Raw genomic sequence first — 16,078 nt, forward strand, 5'->3', positions numbered from 1 at the left:
CATGTAATCACAGTAATAGCAAATAATCTTTCACAGAAAGTATTCTCTTATTAATAGGATGCAAAGGAAGTTAATCTGTGAACATTATGGGTAGGAGAAGAAAACTAACTCCAAATTGAAACATTTAAAATTTATTGTTTAAGCACTAGTCAGTTTTATCTCAGTATGAAATAAGCAAAGCATGTAAATATCACTGGATTGGAATGTTGTCAAAACTGCCACATTTAAGAGACATTAAAGAGCAAAGAGGGGGGGAAAACATGGAAAGGGGAAAAATCTAACAGTCATCTCTCTAGATATGGTAGTAGGAGAGCACACCAAAAGGCAGAAAAACGAAGATGGCATAAGAGACTAGCTCAGTGGCATTATTCTAGAAGAAAACTTACTGTTTTATTTCGTAATCGAATGATATCAGATACAGAACCAGCCCCACAGTACTCCATAACGATCCACAAGTCTGTGTTCTTAAAATAACTGCCATAATATTTGACTACATGAGGGCTAGAGAGAGAGAGACAATATAGGTTAGTGGAAAACCTTCAAACATCTCTATTAATTCATGCTGTTAAACACCTGAAAATTTCTCTGCTCAAAAGAGCAAGTATTCATATTTATGGTTAAAATGGGCACCCTCCTGATAAGAATGTAAACTAGTATAACTTTTTTGGAGGGCAATAAGTAACAAAAGTGGAAAAAAATGTATGGGTCCTTTAACCCAGCATTTCTAAGTCTATAATTCATTCTAAAAAAATATTACTGATATTACAAAAGAAATGATTACCATCGTAGTACTGTTTATAAAACTGATAATTTAGATACCATCTAAATGTCCAACATTAGGGAGTTTAGTTACAGAATACTTGATAATATGAGATTTCCTGTTCTCTCTCTCTCTCTCTCTCTCTCTCTCTCTCTCTCTCTCACACACACACACACACACACACACACACACACACACACGGGCAATTACATGATAATAAGTATAGTGAAACTCCAAAAAGAGATATGGAAGGATATGTATACCAAGTAGTATTTAACAATGATTATTTCTCCAAAGGAAAAAGTGATTTTATCTTCTTCTTTTTATTTGAAATTTTCCTAGATGTCACATGTAGTTTGGGGGGAAAAAACAAAAACCCACTACAATCTATTTTAAAGAACAAATTTGGAGTTTCAAGTCTGAAGAGAGATTCCAAACAAGGAATTTCAGAGAAAAATCAAACATTCCATTACAACGAAATAATTTGCCATCTGAGAGCTACCAGCTTTAACTGGCTAGATTATTATCAGGGTTAAGTAATGTTGCATAATAACTGAAGATGCTAAAACCAACTGGGCTTCATTAACTCTCAGGATTTCAAGCCCTTCATCCTTGGGAAATATGCCAATGACAAGGACAGCAGGAAAACCCCCACATAAGTGAATATTAATGAAGACATGGATGAATAAGTCTGTTAAGGTACATATAACCACACTTGCTCACACCTCCCTAAATTCCTATGGTATTTACAGCCTCTACGAGGCAATTACTGTCAGGTACTTCCTGTTGGAATATGTTCTATACATCTTGTATTTTCAGCTAGATTTTCTGTACATTTATATGCCTGGCCTGTCCAGTCTACTCCCAGAGGGTGAGAACTTGGCCCTGTATTTCTTTGTATTCCTTACAGTACTTAGCACAGAGCAGGCTCTTCAAAATACCACTTCTCTAATTACAGACATTTGTATACCCTGTTTGGAACACAGCTGCGTAGTCGCTCAAAAGTGGCAAAGTGTCAATTTGTCAACTGGAAAGAGCTCCCATAATATATCTTATGGAGGAGGAAAAGCAACCCTGCTAACTTACTCTGGTCAAGACAATCAAGAAATATGAGGTTTTTATCTCATGTAACCACCAGTGTATAAAGAATAAAAGAAAGAGAGGGAGGGAGAAGAGATATGACTGCATTCACAAGTCTGTGAGACTTGAGGGCTCCAGGGCAAATTTCCTCGCAGGTAGCTCCCCCTGTCCTAATGTTGAAGCTTTACCAAAAAAAAAAAAGGGGGGGGGGGGCGGGGAGGAGTACCAAGTTGATCTGTTGACCAAAAGAGCTTTGGAAGAATGAATGCAGCTTCAAGTGCAAGACTTTCTCTTTCCCCTTTTACCTCCCTAGAGCTGGCATTGCCCCTAAGTTTGGGTTTCTCTCAAATCTAAGCAGTACTGGGGAAGCCTGCTCCATCACTGTGAACACCCATGTTGTCACGGAATTTCAGAGCAAACCACGTGCTTTTCTGCGGTCGCCTGTTGGCTTGACTTCCTGCTATAGCATTTGACAAATCTTAGTTCCTCAAAAATAACAAATTTAGCTACTCTTAGCTTGAATAATTTCTTAAAGATATAAAGAAAGGACCAATAAGACAGAAATAAGTACTCTCTTTTAACATATCTATATGTATATCCTAAGGTTTCTAAAGCTAAAAAGCATTGAATTATCTCTTCTTAACTGTCTCTGGAGAAATGTTTTCTCAATAGGAAGTAAGAGATTATTAAAAAAAAAAAAAAAAAAAAGCTAGCACCACCTTCTCCCGCTTCGCCTCTTCTTCCTAGTTTTGAAAAGGGCTTACTGAAAAAACAAAACAGAAAACTATGCCGAAATAGAAACTATAAAAGTTTAGCTACAAAAACACAAACTTTTTCATTATATTTTTTTTCTGGAAAACAAACAAACACATGCATAGTAATTCCATTAAGCGCTCCCTTCTGTAAAACATCTAAGTAAATGCAACTCTAGGCATCAAACTATTTAAACGATCACAGCAAATTCAAAACCATATTCTCTCCAGAGTTAATACCACATGTCTTTCTTTACCTGTCACATTGCTGCATTATAGAGATTTCTTTGATTATCTCCTGCAGGTCGGATTCCACAGGAACTTGCTTAATAGCCACGATCTGGCCTGTCTCTTTATGAATAGCTTTGTATACGCTGCCATAGGACCTATAATTGGAGGAAGGAGAACATTTATTAAAGTCACAAGCCAAGAGATAAATGTGGTAAATCATAAGCAACTTTCAGTTCTAATTTATATGCCGAAGTACCTAATATATGTATACTTAGCTCTACCTGCAAAATTGAGATAGCTAAAGTATGTTTGGGGGAGGGGGGAAGACAGGGCGGGGGGGGGGGGGGCATTGCCATTAAGAAAACTACCATAAAATGCATAAAATGGCATCTTAAAACTTGACATTTAAATTGTACTAAATGTGTTAGTATGAAATTATTATAGTATCTACCATTTCATGTCTGATGTCTGGCGAAAACTGTGAATCATCTCAGTTCATCCACACACACACACACACACACACACACACACACACATTATCCCTATTACACAGGTAAATGTGAAAAGGCTCAGAGGTACTACATGACTAGGCCAAGGTCACACATAAGTGATAATTAACTGGTCAGTCCAGAATTTGAATCCAGTTGTGACTGAATACAAAGCCTTAGCTCGCTCTACGCTCTACATCTATTATACTGGGTCACAAACTGGAGGTCTTTGTTTCCTTGTGCTCACTCTAGTACTGAGTTTTTCATTCCTTGTTCCTCTTACTTGCAATAAAACTTAAAACACTATGGAAATGAATTAAAGGTCTAAGTCTCTTTAAATGCTAGTATCAGGTGAACAGAGCACATAACTATTCTTTTTGCCTTTTACTCTATCATTTCTTAAGAGCTTATTATGAAAATAAAAAGTATATATATGTATATCCATTCAATTTGGAGGCTAAGAGTATTAGATTTAGAATCTAAAGACCTAGTCCTACCACCACCACATTTACAGACATAGTTTTAATTTTTCATCCTGTTGTGCCTCAATTTTCTCATCTGTAAAATGACAACACCAACTACTTTACAAGACAATTGTAATGGTTAAATTACATGCCATCATCACCTTAAATAGATTATAGCTTCATTGAAATTCTGATGGCTGTAAGTGAAATAGTGAGTAAACTGTCTTTCCCATTTCCCAAATATACCTGCTTCTTCATAATGTCTTGGTGAGAAAAGGTCAAAATAGCTGAGTGCTCTAAGTTGCCAAAATGGTACTCAATATTCATTTCAATGTGTTTGTTTTTAAAAATCTATGCGGAGCATATAAAAAATTTCTACTCCATCAGAAACCTTTACATTGACAAAACTACTATAGTGATCCTTAAATGTTACATAAGCTTTTTTTTCCCCTCAAGAGTAAAGCAACCACTGACCATGTGGAGAAGACCCTTCTTCCTTGCTAAGGTAATCCTCTGATTTGTTAGGGTGGTGCACTCCTTTTCCCAGGGGATAAAGCCAGTCACAGTAATCCTATTTCCTCAGCCAATGACCTAGGGCTAACCAATGAAATTTGAGGGGAATTCTGCTGAAGGGTTTCTGGGTTAAGACTTTCTTCCCAGGTAAGAGAGAAGCACCCAAGGCCCATTTTTACTTGCTATTTCCTTTCTGCTTTGGTTACTGTCATGTGAGGCATGATGCTTGAAACTAATGTGGTCATCTTGAGATTATGAGAATTACACAAATGCTAAACCATTATTCAAGCCAATTAACCATTCTGGAATCTTTCACTCCCAGATTTATTATACTTAGTTATTAAATGCCCTTATTGGTTAGCCACTGTTAGTGGGGTATTCTGTTACTTTCAGCCAAAGTTATTCTTGATATGCTAATTCCCATCTGTGTGAAAATGCCTTTATTTCACCTTCATTCTGGAATGACTTTTGCTGGACACAGAATTCTTCTTTTATAATAGCTTTCCCTCAGCATTTTTACTGCAATTTTCCAGTTTCTATTGTTGTTCAGAAGTCAGCTATCACCAGATTATCGTTTTTTTCACAAGTAATCTCTTTGTAGCTTTTAAGATTTCCTCTTCATCTTTACCATTCTACAATTTTACTAGCAGTTGATTTATTTGGCATCTCATAAACTTCTTCAATCTGAAAGCACATATCTTTCTTCAAGTCTGGAGAATTCTCAGCATTATCTCTTTATTTCCTCTTTATCTCTTCTTATATATCCTTCTAGAATTCCTCTTGGACCTGTATTAGACTTCCTCAATCCATGCTGTCCTCTTGATTTCTAACACTGTATTTCTCTGTCCTGCATTTTGTGATTGGTCCCACTTCTCTCTTCCAATTCACAAATTCTCTTTTCAGCTTCTCTAGTTTACTGTTTATCCAATTTATTAGGCCTTTAGAACTTCAATAATTGTAGTTTTCATTGTCAAGATTCCCAACTTCTTATTATTCATGGGGCTGGCTTACTGTTCATATTAATAATCTGGTATTCTTTTAAGGATGTCATTCCCTCCTTTTATCTTTTTGAAAATCATAAACAAACATGTTAAATCTCTTTCCAGACTGCTCCATTATTTCTACTTCTTTGGGTGTGAATTCTCCCATTTGTTAGGTCTGCTGATTATATCATGGCAGTGGATTTCTTTGTATGAGTTTCCTTTTATCTTGAATGATTTTTCTCTATATAATGCTCACTGTCATGAGCACTCCATGATGGTTTCATAGTTCCCTCAGCCAGTCATCCAGGCTGTACAATTTAAACCAGATCTCATATTAGAAGTTTGAGGGTTTTTCCCCTGAAGAGACCAGACCTGAATGCAGTCCAGGCCCAGTTCCTATCATCAGACCAGCATCTCCCCTTTTTCTCTAGTCCACATATGATACACAAATTTATTTCAGATTTAGTTCATAGATGCAGAGCTTGTCACAGCCCATAACTTCATGTAGAAAGCCCACCTGCAATCTCTGTCAAGGACAGACATGCTTTATCCCTTTCTTACTGTTTCAGATACCTTTTCTATCACAGATCCATAGCTGTCTATGTATCCTAATATTTAAAAAATCAATTTTCACTCATTATTCTTATGTATTTAAAATGAAAAGGAGAGCTCCACATACTCATTCAGTAATGTTGACCAAAATACTCTCCATGCTTCCCTATGCCATCTTGATAGCAAAGAAAACTCTGACAGTTCACATGAGCAATTAAGATACCTAATTCTACATACTGCACTTACAGTGATCTAAAGAGGATTTAGAAGGCTTACCAGTAAGCAATCATGCTCACTTACAGGCAAGGCCCTTAAGACCTGATTGCCTCCAACAGAAACTAAGTGAATTTTAACTGGCAATGATGGTGGGAAGCACGCGTTTCCCATAAGCCATACAAGGCAAGGATCAATGTAGAAAAACAGAAATATTTGAGGGCAAATTAACCAGGTGCAAGTCTTAACATTACCACTCACTAGCTATGAAACCACAGGCAAGATGTTTTTATGAATCACTCTATACACCATTAAGTAAAATAGGAGGGGAAAAACACTAGGCTCTAATTCAAAGCACTTTCCAAGTGCTGTCCAGGCATCCTGGTCTGGAGCTTTGGCTCCACTGTCCACAGATCCACACAATTTCCTTAAAATGCAGACTGACTGCAGGCCATAGAATACAAAGCTGTCCTTTAGCCAGAGTTCATTTCACAAGGCACATGTCAGTGCGACTTTGCAATCCATTCGTTTTCCAGAACAGTTTAAGGATGGCATGGCAGTTTGTGTTGAGAAGACAGTGCAGTTAAGATCTTCCTTCAGGATTTTGCTGATTAAATGAGGCTTGATCAGGTTCTTTCAGCCATAATGACAGAAATTCAAGCATTTGTGGGAAGAATAATGTGGGAAGAAAGACTTGAAGCATTATTTGTTTTATCCCTGGTAATATTTTTATAGGAAAATTTCCATCGATGAGGATGTTCATGGGTCTAAAACACAATTAAAAATAATCATAATTAGCTTAGTTTTCCCTTACATTATCTTCTGTCTGTAGTTTTCTTTTCATATTCTCCAAACCAAATCAATCCAGACACAGCTCCCTTAAAGAACACCTAAATATACTTGAAGACCTAAGATTTAATTTTAATTTGACATGAGAAAATTTGAAAATGCTTCAGTTGATACAGTTAAAAATAAAATACTAGTTGCCCACTTACTGAGCACTTACTATGTTACAAGCACTGTACTAAGTACTTTACCCCCATTATCTCATGTAATATTCAACCCTAAGAGAGAGATACTAATATCCCCATATTATAGCTGAGGCTTGTGAAGCTTCAAAATATTAAGCAATTTTCCCAAGCTCATTCGTTTATTATGACTAATAAACAGCAGAGCAAGGGTTTTAACACAGGTCTGTCTGACTTCAAAGTCTATACCCTTATTGCTGTAACACACTTCTATTAAAAAATGAAAGAAACAAGTTAGTTACATAGTCAGTTATGCCTAGCACGCTTTATCTTATTCAAAGCATAACCTGTGATCGTTGTTAGATTAAGGGCCTCAGATTCATTTCTTTGAGGAAAATAGCAAGGACGCCAAGCTAAAGCTGAAAAAGGCAGGCAGGAGATGTAGAGGGCAGTTGTTTCCCATACCTTTCATGCTGCAAAGTCAACTTGCAGTCTTCAGATTTATCTTGCAACTTGTCTTTAGCAGCACAGATGGTATCATCTTTTGCTTTCCTTCTCTGCTGAATTTCGTGCTGGATTCCAAAGAGTATTTTTCCAACTTACAAAAAGATGATGACTAATGCTTTTTACAAGGAGGTAATCCATGAAAAACCTATTCCATGTAATCCAGGATAGGGTTTAACGTGATTATCCTATCTATATAATAAAGAGGAATATGCTAATTGACCATCATGCCATCTCAAAGATAAAGATAATGGCGCCCACAGCCAATAAGGAGGGAATATGCTAATTACTGCCCCACCCTCAAAGATGGTGGTGTCCACAGCCACAAGATGGCGGCACCCAGTCCCCTCAGCCCTGCCGGGGCCCCTGCCTCCGGAGTCCCCCAGTCCCCTCAGCCCCCCAGGGCCGGCAGACACTTGTGCTGCAGGCATTGGCAGCAGCAGAGATGTGATGGGGCATCGCCTTCCCCTGATCACCAGGTCGCCTCCTGCCCCTGAGGGCTCCTGGACTGTGAGAGGGGGCAGGTAGGGCTGAGGGACCCCCCCTCTCCAGCATATGAGTTTTCATGCACCGGGTCTCTACTTGAACTCTATTAGGCATAAATGACACTAAACCCCAAAATAATTTAATGACATATAAGACCTGATTTTAAAGAGTATATAGTAATTAAACAACAGACACTTAAAATCAGAATCTACAGTAAATAGACAATAGACATTTTTTAAAGTTAACATTTCAGTTCTTCTCTTAAACCAGTACTTGTAAGAGACTTAAAACACACACACACACACACACACACACACACACACACACTTATTTGCTTATATATACAAACTATTTCTGAAGTATACATAAAATACTGTTACACTGGTTGCTTCTGGGATGTGGAGAGATAGAGGTAGGGGGCAAATTTTTTTCACTGTGTACACTTTTATGCTTTTTGATTTTTGAATAAGAATTACTTACCTATTTAAAAATTAACAACAAAAACTTAAGAAAGGGTATCCCTAATATTTTAATGTTCTTTAATTACAGGAGAATAAATAAGCACACACACAAGAATGAAAAGGATATGTAAAAGTACAAAAAAATTATGATGTAGCCTTTATGTATCATGAAAGTCAATAATGGCCACTACTATTACTAAATATCATGTCACCAGTATATTATAAACTCATTCAAAAATCTGTGTTTCAGGAAGTCCACTGGTACCAAACCTGGGATTTTGGATCTCTTAGGAAGTCATAAAACTAGTAATAGTTCTTGATCTAGTTACTATATTTCACAATGTTGCACTAACTATAATGCTGAATTCCTTTTTTAAATTGAAACAAATTACTACATATCAATTAGAAGTCATGAACTACAAATTAAAATGTCTGACAAAAAATTTTAAATAAAGTATAAACTAATTAGTGCTGTTAAATAGATAAAAATCATGCAAACCATGGATTCTACAAAAGTAAAAAACAAAAACAAAACAAAAAAACCAATACATGTCCTTGGTGTTAAAAAGACCAGAATCACTAAATCTTTCTAGAAAAGTGACTGAGGAAAGAGAGAAAGGGCATTTCAAGATGTAAATTTACCTCCCACCCCACCCAGAGCAGTGCCAATATGCATCATCCCCCTTTCTACTCCTTAGGTTTGCAAAATATTGCCATAAGAAAGGTTCATATCCTTTTGTTGCTGGGGGAAGAAAATGACTGGCATCTACCTGTATTTTCTATATACTCACCCTTCTCCAAGTTTCTCTAAGACATCAAACACTTCTTCTGGCTGTTTAGTTAAACTATCTTCATCCAACTTTTTCAGCTGCCTGTGATTGAAGAAATATAAACACAAAACACATTTTACTTGTTAGCAACTAGAACACAAAATACATTTTTTTATTTTTTTAATATATTTTTATTGATTTCAGAGAGGGAAGGAGAGGGAGAGATAGAAACATCAATGCTGAGAGATAATCATTGATCAGCTGCCTCCTGCACAGCCCCTACTGGGGATTGAGCCCACAACCCAAGGATGTGCCCCGACCAGGAATTGAACTGTGACCTCCTGGCTCATACGTCGAGGCTCAACCACTGAGCCACGCCAGCTGGGGCTAAGATGCTAATTTTAAAATAAACAATGTGCCTGGTTTGATTCCGGGTCAGGGCACATGCCCGGGTTGTGGGCTTGATCCCCAGTGTGGGGCGTGAAGAGGGCAGCCAATCAATGATTCTATCTCATCATTGATGTTTCTATCTCTCCTTCCCTTCCTCTCTGAAATCAATAAAAATACATTTTTTAAAAAAAGAAATACAAAATTAGCATCTTAGGAATTCCTCTATTAAGTCTTCACTAGTAAACAACAACAAAAGTAAACTAAGAGACTTTTAAGGGAAGCCGAAGGACTGTCCTACGGAAGTATAACATGTGTCCTGGGTCATCCTGATGAGCAAAAGCAGGACAAGGTGGTGGAGAGCTACCAAGAGGCTAACTTCAGTCCAACAGGTGTAAGAATTTTGTAACAAGAGTAGTTATAGCCCTGGCCCGTGTTGCCCATGGGTTAGAACATCGGCCCACACATTGAAGGGTCACTGGCGTGATTCCCAGTCAAGGTCACATACCTGGGTTACAGGTTTGATTCCCAGCCCCAGTCGGGGTGCGTACAGGAGTCAGTCTCTCTCTCTCTCTCTCTCTCTCTCTCTCTCTCTCTCTCTCCCACCTCACCCTTCCCACCTCCCTTCCACTCTCTCTAAAAAATATCCTCACTCCTTCAGTGAGGATTAAAAAAAAAAAACACAGTAGTTCTAAAGTGGTTTAGACGGCCTTAAGTAATTCCTAGATCCGCATCACTGGAAGCTTTAAACAGAAAATAAATCATGTGGCTGAAATGCTATAGAGTAGATTCAAGCATTGGATGTAACCTTTATAATTAACTCATTTAAATCTGAATATCCCATGAATTAAAATGGTATAACTATCTCTTCAGAAAAGAGGTTTAATGTAAAGTTAACTATGAATTGAAACATGGTCTTAAAATTGGAGACTAAGGAATACATAGAAGATCCTTGCCCACCATTAACAAGTTGTTGATAATTTTGTTGAAACACAAAGATTTTACAGGTATCACAGGAACAGGAAGTAGAAAGTATATGCTTAGACATGATCAAAAGTGAAATATAAAATATACCTAGGCAGCTGAGAGTGTCAAACAGTATCATAAAAACTCTCCCACAAGTAGTCATGTACCTCTGACTAGTCCCCAAAAATCAAAGAGATATGGTTGCTTACAACTTCCAGATAATTCAGATTTTTCTGTCTATGCCAAACAACCATAACACACAAGGGAGGTTATAAATTAATAATATTATTTTAAACTCCGAGACCTCTGAAAAGTATTAACAGGCTTAAAGAAGGAGCTTGCTAAGGAATATCTGTGTGCCTGTGTATATCTTCTACACAATGACTTCCTGAAACTACAAAAGACAACAAAGAAAAGAGAGCTCAGGAAATGGTGAAATATAGAAGTAGTCACACTGGTGATTTCTTTGTAAAGAAAAGGTTTAAACTAGCTGAACAATACCAATTTTTACACTCACACACACACACAAAAAAAAAACTTGAATTTTAAACACACACACACACACACACACACAAATGTGTAACTTCCTAGAGAAAAATAGCAAAACCAGAAGATAACAAAACTATAGACATATCAAGTGGATCTACCAATAAACACTGATCTAAAAAGAAAAATCTAATAGGATTTTCTAAATATCAAAGACTATGTACTAGAGAAATGGAGTTTTACTCCAAGTCAATAATTATCATAACTTGAAAGTTAACATAACAAAATGACCATGGTGACCTTTGAAAAACAAAAGTTCCTAAAAATTAAATTCCAATGACATCATTAAAAACTCCCAGCTTCCAAACATCAAGGGCTGAAGTGAAACTCCTCTTAAACTTCAGAAGTAAAATTTCTTTTTCTTAAATGTTTTTTATTGATTTGAGAGAGAAACATCGATTTGAGAAACATCGATCGGCCTTCTGTATGCACCCCAACTGGGGATGGAACCCGCAACCCGAGTATGCGCCCTGACTGGGAATCCAACCCGAGGTCCTTCGGTACATGGGACAAGGCTAAAGCAACTGAGCCACACTGGCCAGGGCAGAAGTGAAATCCTATGAACTCAGAAGTTAGAATGACATCTCATAAATCAGGGGACTTTTTTGTAACTATATAAACAATGGACAATACCTCATTCCTCAAGTATAATTAAAGTTTTATAAACAGCTTATATAAAGGAAGATCAAATGTGTTCCTTGGAAGTTGACTTTGTGGTTAACAAAAAACTAAACTCACTATTTCAACTACAGGGAGACCACGGCATAACAAAGGAAACTGCTGCGGCCACGAGAGAGACAGCTGCAAGCCTCTGATAATACTTTGACAAGTCAAACTTTACATGACTGCTCAGATACTTTTTAAAAACAATCTAAGTGCTCTTCTGTTTGTTTTTGGTTCCGGCTTAAGGGTTCTTTATATCACTGATGCCTGATAACCCAGAGGTGGTCAACAAACACTTGCTAAATGGATTAACGAATGTAATGATGGGAATCATAACCCTTTATCAGCAGTCTTTGTGAGTTTTCAAAATAAAATAGAATTTCACGTCCTGGCTAGTGCTGTTCAGTGGTTACAGCATTGGCCCACACACAGAAGGGTTGCAGGCTCTGTCCCAGCGGTTCTCAACCTGTGGGTCGCGACCCCTTTGGGGGTCGAACGACCCTTTCACAGGGTCGCCTAAGACCATCCTGCATATCAGATATTTACATGACGATTCATAACAGTAGCAACATTACAGTTATGAAGTAGCAATGAAAATAATTTTATGGTTGGGTCACAACATGAGGAACTGTATTTAAAGGGCCAGAAGGTTGAGAACACTGTTTAAATCTATCCCCAGCCCTAACCAATCAATATGTTTCACATCACATTGGTGTTTCTCCCCCCCCCCCCCCCTTCTGGCTCCCCCTCCCTTCCACTCTCTCTAAAAATCAATGGGAAAAATATCCTCAGGTGAGGATTTACAACAGCAAAAACACCCACACAGAATTTCACCCCGAGAAGTATTACTGGATTATTAACAAATAGGATTTCTATGAAACATCTTTTGACAAGTGACTTAATGATATTTTACACCATGCGTCTTCATGGAAGAAGTACCATAACCATAATAGCCCAACTCTGATGATTCAGCTCTCTCAGCTGGGATTTGCCCAGGTCTTAGGTAGTTTCACAGCTTACTCAGAAACCAACAGGCGTGGCCAACACAGCCTCCATGGACCAAATACCAGCAGATGCTCTTCTCCTAAGTCACATAGCCACGTGCATGGCAAGCATCCCAGAAATGCACTCTACACCTTCCGCCACACTATTCCCTAATGGCAACTCACTTTACCAATCAACCTCCTACATAAAACCATCAGCTTTAATCTATCATCACTCAGTCACACACAAATGTCTAACTCACGAGCACAAAGAGCATTTCCTACATTGGGATTGCTAGAAACACATACAGACTGAACCTCTGAAAAGACCCCTGCACCTTTCCAACCCAAATAAGGGTGTTTATGAAGTAGTTACTTACAGGTCTGGCTAAATCTCAAACTTCTTTCTCCCATCTTAGAACTCCAATAAGGTTCATTTTATTTATGTACACCCATGCCTCTTTCCACACAGTATTCAATGTGGATGGGTTGCAACAAATAAATAAGATAAATTGATGAAGTTTTTAATGATAATAAAAGTAATGTGTTCCCCCACCCCTCAAATTCATATGTTGAAGTACCTGTGTTTGGAGACAGGGCCTTTAAAGAGGTAATTAATGTAAAATCAGGTCATCTGGGTGGGCCCTAATACAACATGCCTAGTGTCCTTATGAGAGTAGATGAGGACACAGATGGGCACAAAGGGAAGACGATATGAAGCCATAGAAGGGAGACAGCGATCGACAAACCAAGGAGACAGGCCTCAAAAGGAACAACCCTGCAGATGCCTTGATCTCAGGCTTCCAGCCTCTAAAACTATGAGAAAATGAATTTCTGTTGTCGAAGTCACCCAGTCTGTGAAACTGACATGGCAGCCCTAACAAACTAGTACAAATGATGATAAAGTTAATCTGCTGCAAAGAAGGCACTTCACTAGTTATGAGAGCAGGAAAGCACCAGTCATGTGAAAATTCAGCCCTTCGATGCTCTTTTCTTGCACATTTCATACATTTTTTAAAATCCAAAAGGTGCAGGAGTGTCAAAAAACAAAAAGGCTTACTCTTTTGCCCAAGATTACACAGCATAAGGCAAAGGTAGAAAAAAAACTCAGATACCTAATCGTCTTTCAATTAAACCGAAGACTTGGAACATGTTTCAGGAAAAAAAAATGTAACCAGTGTACCTTTATAACCAAATCACTACGTGCGACTGCAGATCTTGCTGATACCCGGGAGGCCCTGTGAAACAGGGGTATTTCCAGAGAGGCATCGGAGTGAGGCAGTCCGAGCACGGGCTCTGGACCACACCGCCTGGATTAACACTCCCGCTCCGCCACGTACTAACTGTGGGACCTCCAACACAGGACTAACCTCTCTGTGCCTCGGTGTTATCACCTGTAAAACAGACACAGAAATAGCCACCACAGAGAACTGTGGTGAGGGCCACATGGGTCCATAATAAATTGAGTAACACAGAATTACCATTTTTATAGGTCAAAAATGGCCAGAGGTCAGCAATTTCATATGGTTCAACAGGAGACCAAGAAAGCGCCCAAAAAACAGGGTCTGGCATTCAGTAAGTGCTCTATGCGTGTCATAACCATTATTATTTCGGTCTCGGCACATCGCAGCGGGGCGAATTACGAACCGGCTATTTGCCTCCTGCAGTTTGTGCACTTCAAAAACAAACCCCGAGTGCGCAGCCCGGGCTGCCAACCCCCTCCCTTCACCTCTCCATTGCCCCACACTCCCACACACTCAACACTTCCTACTGCAGTGCTCACTCGGCCGCAGGAAGTCAGAGTCGCTGTGAAGCAGCCGCGAGCTATGCTGCACCTCAGAGAAGCACGACTCCCTCCGTCGCTACCGTCTCCTTTTCTCCAGACGCGGCAGAGTGACTGACTTAAGACCCTGGGGTCCACAGAGCAAATCCATGCTACCACTGCAGCCAACCCGGAGGGCAGCTTTCCCAGGCTCCGCCACCTTCCTGAGCCTGGCCTAAAACAATTCCAGGTAGCTGTGGGATCTGGAGCTGAAACTCACAACACAATAGAGGCCCGGACAGGGCCCAGTGACCCAGACCTCGAGCAAAGAAGGAAACTCACAGGACTGTGCCTCAGATCTTAATCTAGGCCTCCACGTGCCCCCATCTTGAAAATATTCTGTTTCCTTATCTACCTCCCAACACTGGGTTCTGAGGGGCTGTGGGGGGCGTGAGGCGAATAAAACACTGGATATCAGGAATGAAAGATGCCATCACCATGACAGAGTGAGGACCCTACCAGGATCGTCTTCCTAAATGCCATCCTCCTCGAAGCCTTCCCTGGCCAGACCTTCACCCCTTCACCCCTTCACGGTACCCCTTCGGAGCAAAGCTTCCCCCTCACCAGATCCGCCCCGCACGGCGCCTCTCGGGTGGGACTCCCTCCCGCGGAGTCCACCCCGCCCTCCTCTCTGCTCGTCCGGATCCCCCTTGGACGGACCCCTCATAAGACCTCATCTTCCTCCAGCATTCCCCGCATCCCGGCGAGTCCCTGCTAAGCTGGCCTCCCCGATAGCACCTCCTCCACCCCCACCCCCTGAGCAGGTGTTCTCCCTAACTTGTCTCCAGGTCCCTCAGCAGTTGCTCCCTTTAGCATCGCCCCAGAACGTCCCCTCAGCAAGTGCTCTCCCTAACCAGCCCCACGTTGATCCCCTCCTTGCGTGCTGCCCTCGGGAGCCCCATCCGCCGGAGGTCCCCCATTCAGCAGGTGCCCCATCGGGTCGCCACGCCCCGCGGGTCCCGGCCCCCGGGGGCTCGCACACGGCTGTCTCTCCTCCGCCAGCCCCCGCTTCTCCCTCCCCCACCCCCTCCCTCTCAGCCAGCGGCCCCTCACCGGCGCGGCGGGTTCCTCAGCTGCACCGTCTCCATGGCGCTGCCGGCAGCCGCCCTGACCCGCTCAGTGCTCCATCCTCCCCCAGGACCTCCCAGAGCCCGCCCCGCAGACCCTCCCACACTTCCGCTTTCCGCCCACACCGGAAGCGGTGCGCGGCGCGGGGGAGCTGGGCGGGGCCGCGAGGACGGCCGGCGTCACGTGGTGCGCAGGGGCGTGGACCCAGAACAGTAGAGGCGCTTGTCCTGAGCGGCTTAAGCCTGGCTCGGGACTCGAAGATGTCTCGTTGCGACGCTGTTTGCCCAAGACAGTGGGTCCCCGGGCCTGGAACCCATCTCTGCCTCAATCGCGACCCCTCTTTTCTCAGACGGACATGCCGGGACTTCCTGCGAAGCGCCGGCTTGATAGGAACTGCGGATTCTTAACAAGCCACGTC

General features: G+C 40.8%; 1 protein-coding gene across 1 annotated transcript in view; it reads right to left on the reverse strand.

The window, feature by feature from the left end:
* Positions 1 to 15,761, reverse strand: part of STK4 (serine/threonine kinase 4) — an 86,982-nt gene extending 71,221 nt beyond the window's left edge. Inside the window, exons 1-4 of the mRNA XM_081097892.1 lie at positions 15,646 to 15,761; positions 9,247 to 9,327; positions 2,850 to 2,978; positions 387 to 501 (exon numbers count right to left, since the gene is read on the reverse strand). Of these exons, the coding sequence (XP_080954018.1) occupies positions 387 to 501; positions 2,850 to 2,978; positions 9,247 to 9,327; positions 15,646 to 15,680 (360 nt within the window). The 5' untranslated portion in view covers positions 15,681 to 15,761. The remainder of the gene's footprint in view (positions 1 to 386; positions 502 to 2,849; positions 2,979 to 9,246; positions 9,328 to 15,645) is intronic.
* Positions 15,762 to 16,078: the final 317 nt, after the last annotated feature.

The sequence above is a fragment of the Myotis nattereri genome (assembly GCF_964212035.1).
Source record: "Myotis nattereri genome assembly, chromosome: 8".
Classification (NCBI taxonomy): Eukaryota; Metazoa; Chordata; class Mammalia; order Chiroptera; family Vespertilionidae; genus Myotis; species Myotis nattereri.